Below are 4,459 nucleotides of genomic sequence, written 5' to 3' on the forward strand. Positions count from 1 at the left end.
CTGCACTCCAGTCTGGGCGACAGAGTGAGACTCCAACTCCAAAAAAAAAAAAAAGAAAGTGTCAATTAATGTGAGACCAACTTTGACTAGAGTCATTTTCCATCATGGAACTCATTTCTGGTCATAGGCTTTCCCAGTGGCCTGGTCTGCATGGAGACACCGCCAACATCACGGCCCAAGCTAACTTTGGGGCCTCTGCCTTCTCATCTGTAAAATGAGGCTGTTGGATCAGATGATCTCCCGGGTCCTTCGAGGTTTATGATCAACCCTTTCAGGAAAGCCCCCAGGCTCAGTCCGTCATCTGCCACACCCCCAACCAGATTCAGCTTCCCAGATGGAATGTCGGTGCTGCCCCTGTGCCCCCGAGAGCCCTCGTGCTTGGGGGCCACTCTTTGCTCTTTTCCTTTCTCAGCGGAAAACAGGCAGAAGCTACGGGCAGATGAGCTGCGGAGGGAGTATCACGAGGAACAGAGGAACGAGTTCAAGAACTTCGTGGAGGAGCAAAATGATGGTAAGAGCTCCGTAGCCGGCGTCCTCGGGGATGGGCGCTTTGGGGCGAAATCACATGGTTTGCCTCCACTTCTCCTCCTTTTAATTGGAGCAGAGAGGTAAGAGAACATCTACTTTCCTTTTTTTCTTTTCTTTTTCTTTTTTAGAGAGCAGGCTTTATTGAGAGCACGGAAAAGTTCCCACAGTGGGAGGGGACCCAAAGGGATTGCCCCAGAAGATCTACTTTCTTTCTTTTTTTTTTTTCTGAGTCGGAGTCTCACTCGGTCGCCCAGACTGGAGAGCCGTGGCTGCTCCCGGCCACCGCAGCCTCGACCTGCGGGGCTCCGGGGATCCTTGTGCCTCAGCCTTCCAAGGAGCTGGAACTACAGGCATGTGCTACCACGCCCGGCTGATTTTTGATTTATTGTAGAGATGAGGTCTCGCCAAGTTGCCCGGGCGGGTCTCAAACCCACGGGCTCACTCAATCCACTCACCTCGGCCTCCCAAAGTGCTGGGGTTACTGGATAGAAAACTCCTGTCCTTCTTAAGGCCCGCTAGGGGCACTGTGGTGGTCTGTGGTCTCTGCCTAAGCTGGGGAGGGGAACAAACAGCTCAGCTCTGGGGAAGCTGGCCTGGGAGGATTTCAAGCCCGCTTTGAAGCGATGCAGTGAAGCCGGGTACTGCTTCTTCCTGGAAAATCGGGGCCTCATCTATTTATGATCAGCATCTTCTTACCTGACTCGCGGGAGCAAACCAGGGACTCTGAACTCAGAACGCCCTGGGGTTCGTGATTTGCTCCCACCCACTGCCATCTACGGCCCATCTTAAGGCTCCAACTCACCCAACGGCGTCAGGGGCCCTGCAATATCTTGCCTGTGCCCTCTCCTGTCTCTTGTTAGCGCCTTCTTTGCTAAGTCTTGGTTTTTTTCTTATTTTTTATTTTTTAATTTTTATTTTGGAGTTGGAGTCTCACTCTGTCGCCCAGACTGGAGTGCAGTGGCCGCTCCCGGCCACCGCAGCCTCGGCCTGCTGGGCTCCGGCGATCCTTCTGCCTCAGCCTTCCGAGTAGCCAGAATTACAGGCATGCGCCACCACGCCCGGCTGATTTTTTGATTTATTGTAGAGATGAGGTCTCGCTGCCCAGGCGGGTCTCGAACGCGCGGGCTCAGGTAATCCACTCACCTCAGCCTCCCAAAGGCGCGGGATTACAGGCTGAACCACTGAGCCCGGCTTATTTTTTATTTTTTGAGTTGGTGTCTCACTCTGTGGCCCACGCTGGAGTGCCGTGGCATGCTCACGGTCACTGCAGCCTTGACCTTCTGGGTTCAGGCGATCCTTCCTCCTCAGTCTTTCAAGTAGCTGGAACTACAGGCACGTGCTACCACGCCTGGCTAATTTTTTAGATTTATTGTAGAGAGACGAAGACTTGCAAGTTGCCCGGGCTGGTCTCGAACCCCTGGGCTCAGGCAATCCTCTCACCTCAGCCTCCCAAAGTGCTGGGATTACAGGCATGAGCCACCATGCCCGGCTTTATTTTTATTTAATTTATTGGTTTATTACTTTTTAGAAACAGAGTCTCGCTATGTTGCTCAGGCTGGTCTCAAACTCCTGGTCTCAAGTGATCCTCCTGCCTTGGCCTCCCAACGTGCTGGAATGACAGGTGTGAGCCACCACACCTGGCCTGGCCTTTTGCTTCTTAGCAACAGAGAAAGAGTAGAAAAGGCCCAGGCCCAGTCCAGAGGGCCCAGTGTCTCTGACCAGGCGACCAGCACGCCTCACTCCTGCCCTCCACCCTTCTGCAGAGGGAACTCCCGTCTGGGAAGTGCTGGTGGCGGTAGGCAGGCCTGGGCGACAGAGTGAGACTCCAACTCAAAAAAAAAAAAAAAAAAAAAAAGAGAGACAGAGAAAGTGAGTGAGACAGAAAGAGAAAGACAGCGAGAGAGAGAGAGAGAGAGAGAGAGAGAGAGGGAGGGAGGGAAAGAGAGAGGGAGAGACAGAGAGAAGAAGAAAGACAGAGAAAGAGAGAGAGAGAGAGAGAGAGAGCAGGCGTGTGTGTTTGTTTATTCTTTTGGCCTTTCTCCAAACCTCAAGACTGAAACATTCCCAAGCAAAACCTGGTCCCTCCCAGGCACACATGAGCCCGGATGCCTTGAGGCCTCCGTTTAGTTCTCTGGAAGGAGAGACCCCAACTTTCTGTCCCCCTGGCTCTTCTGCTCTGGCGGGCAGGCAAGGTGGCACCCTCGGGGGCGTCTCTCACTGAAACGGCACCACCCCCAGGGAGCAAAGCCGTAGGCTGTACCCATGGCCTTGCAGGTGGCACCTGGCTGAGCTCTACAAGCAGGTGTTAGGCTCGGATCCCAGCAAACCAACCTGTTGTGGGAATATCCTAGGCAAAGTTTAGGCTGTCACCACTCGGAAGCAAATCCTTCTGTTAGAGACGTGTTTACCTTCGTGGACGGCCTGGCGAGAAGCATTTAAAAAATGAGAGTGTGGCCTTCAAAATTCTTTCAGTGCGGTTTTGACTCTTTTTTTTTTTTTTTTGAGTCAAGGTCTCACTCCGTTGCCCAGGCTAGAGTACAGTGGCATGGTCACGGCTCACTGCAGCCTCAACATCCTGGCTCAGGTGATCCTCCCACCTTGTCCTCCCACATAGCTGGAACTACAGGCGCATGCCACCATTCCTGGCTAATTTTTTTGATTTCCTGTAGAGACGAGGTCTCGCTATGTTACTCAGGCTGGTCTCAAACTTCTGGGCTTAAGCAATCCTCTCTCCCTGGCCTCCCAAAGTGCTGGGATGACAGGCGTGAGCCGTCGCATCCAGCCTTTGCAGAACTTTTGTGATCCAGGAATCGGCCCCCAAGCATGGACAAGCATTAGGGAGGTTAAGGAGAGTGGCCCCAAGGGGATCCCCCCAGAGCTTGATCAAGGGAAGAGCCAAGAGGTGAAGCAGGCCTGGCCTCCCGAGGATAAATTTTGAACAAGGCGAAGCTCATTTCAATCTTCCTCCCTTTCCCTCGCCACTGATCCGGAATGGCTCTTGTCCTGGGGCGTTCTTGCCTGAACCTTTCCCTGGGGCGGTGCTCAGGGTGCCTGGCTACCCGACCCTCTCAGGACTCTGGCTTCCGCTAGCTGTGCCATCTGGCCAAGTCACCTGTTCTAAGAATCACCAACAGCAGTTGAATGTTCAACCTCTCTTCACGGGCCTTGCTCTGTACAAGGGATGCCTAGTCAACTTCTGTGTCCAAACCACCCCCTCAAGGCTGGCAAAGAGCAGCTGGTCTACCAGGTCAAGAACTATCTGGAGGTGCTGAGAGCTGGCAGCCAAACTCCAGTCTGGGCCTGGCTCTGTGAGCGCTAGGCTGTCTCAGGGGTACTAAGGACTTGCCAGGATTTTCGGCATCACACACACACAGGAGAGGATGCACTCCCAGCCACCACAGCGGTCACAGGCTGTGGCCACTGGGCCCCTTCGCCTGACAGGGCTGAGGGGAGTCTCGGCCCGAGTACCTGGCTCTCCCAGGAGCTGAGGACCACAGGGACGTCTCTTTTCTCCTTACCCTGATGCCCCTCGGGTTCCTGTTAGCCAGGGCTTCCGGGGATGCCGGCTTCCCTAGCACCAAAAGCAGGTTCACAGGTCCCCTTTTTTTTCCCAGGCGCTTTAGGGACACAAATGGCTTTTGGTTACATGGACACATTGTACCCAAGAGGTGATTTTTCAACCGCACCCCCCGAGTCTCCAGTGTCTATGGTGCCATTCTCTCTGCCTTTGCAAATCCTTAGTTTGGCTCCTGCTTAGAAGTGATAACATGCGGGGTTTGGTTTTCTGTTCCTGCGTTTCTTCACTTAGGGTGATGGCCTCCAATGTCATCCAAGTTGCTGTGGAAGAATGTTATTTCATTCTTTTGGACGGCTGAATCGTATTCCATGGTATAGATTGACCACGTTTTCGTTTTTTTTTTTTTTTTTTTTT

At 53.2% G+C, this 4,459-nt stretch overlaps 1 protein-coding gene across 2 annotated transcripts in view; it reads left to right on the top strand.

Moving 5' to 3' along the window:
- Positions 1-4,459, top strand: part of UCMA (upper zone of growth plate and cartilage matrix associated) — a 9,920-nt gene that overhangs the window by 4,650 nt on the left and 811 nt on the right. For both annotated transcript variants that reach the window (XM_021718075.1, XM_008069073.1), the window contains one exon: positions 413-511. In XM_021718075.1, coding sequence (XP_021573750.1) covers positions 413-511 — 99 coding nt within the window. The remainder of the gene's footprint in view (positions 1-412; positions 512-4,459) is intronic.

The sequence above is a fragment of the Carlito syrichta genome, unplaced genomic scaffold (assembly GCF_000164805.1).
Source record: "Carlito syrichta isolate Samal-C Ts95f unplaced genomic scaffold, Tarsius_syrichta-2.0.1 Scaffold311803, whole genome shotgun sequence".
NCBI lineage: Eukaryota > Metazoa > Chordata > Mammalia > Primates > Tarsiidae > Carlito > Carlito syrichta.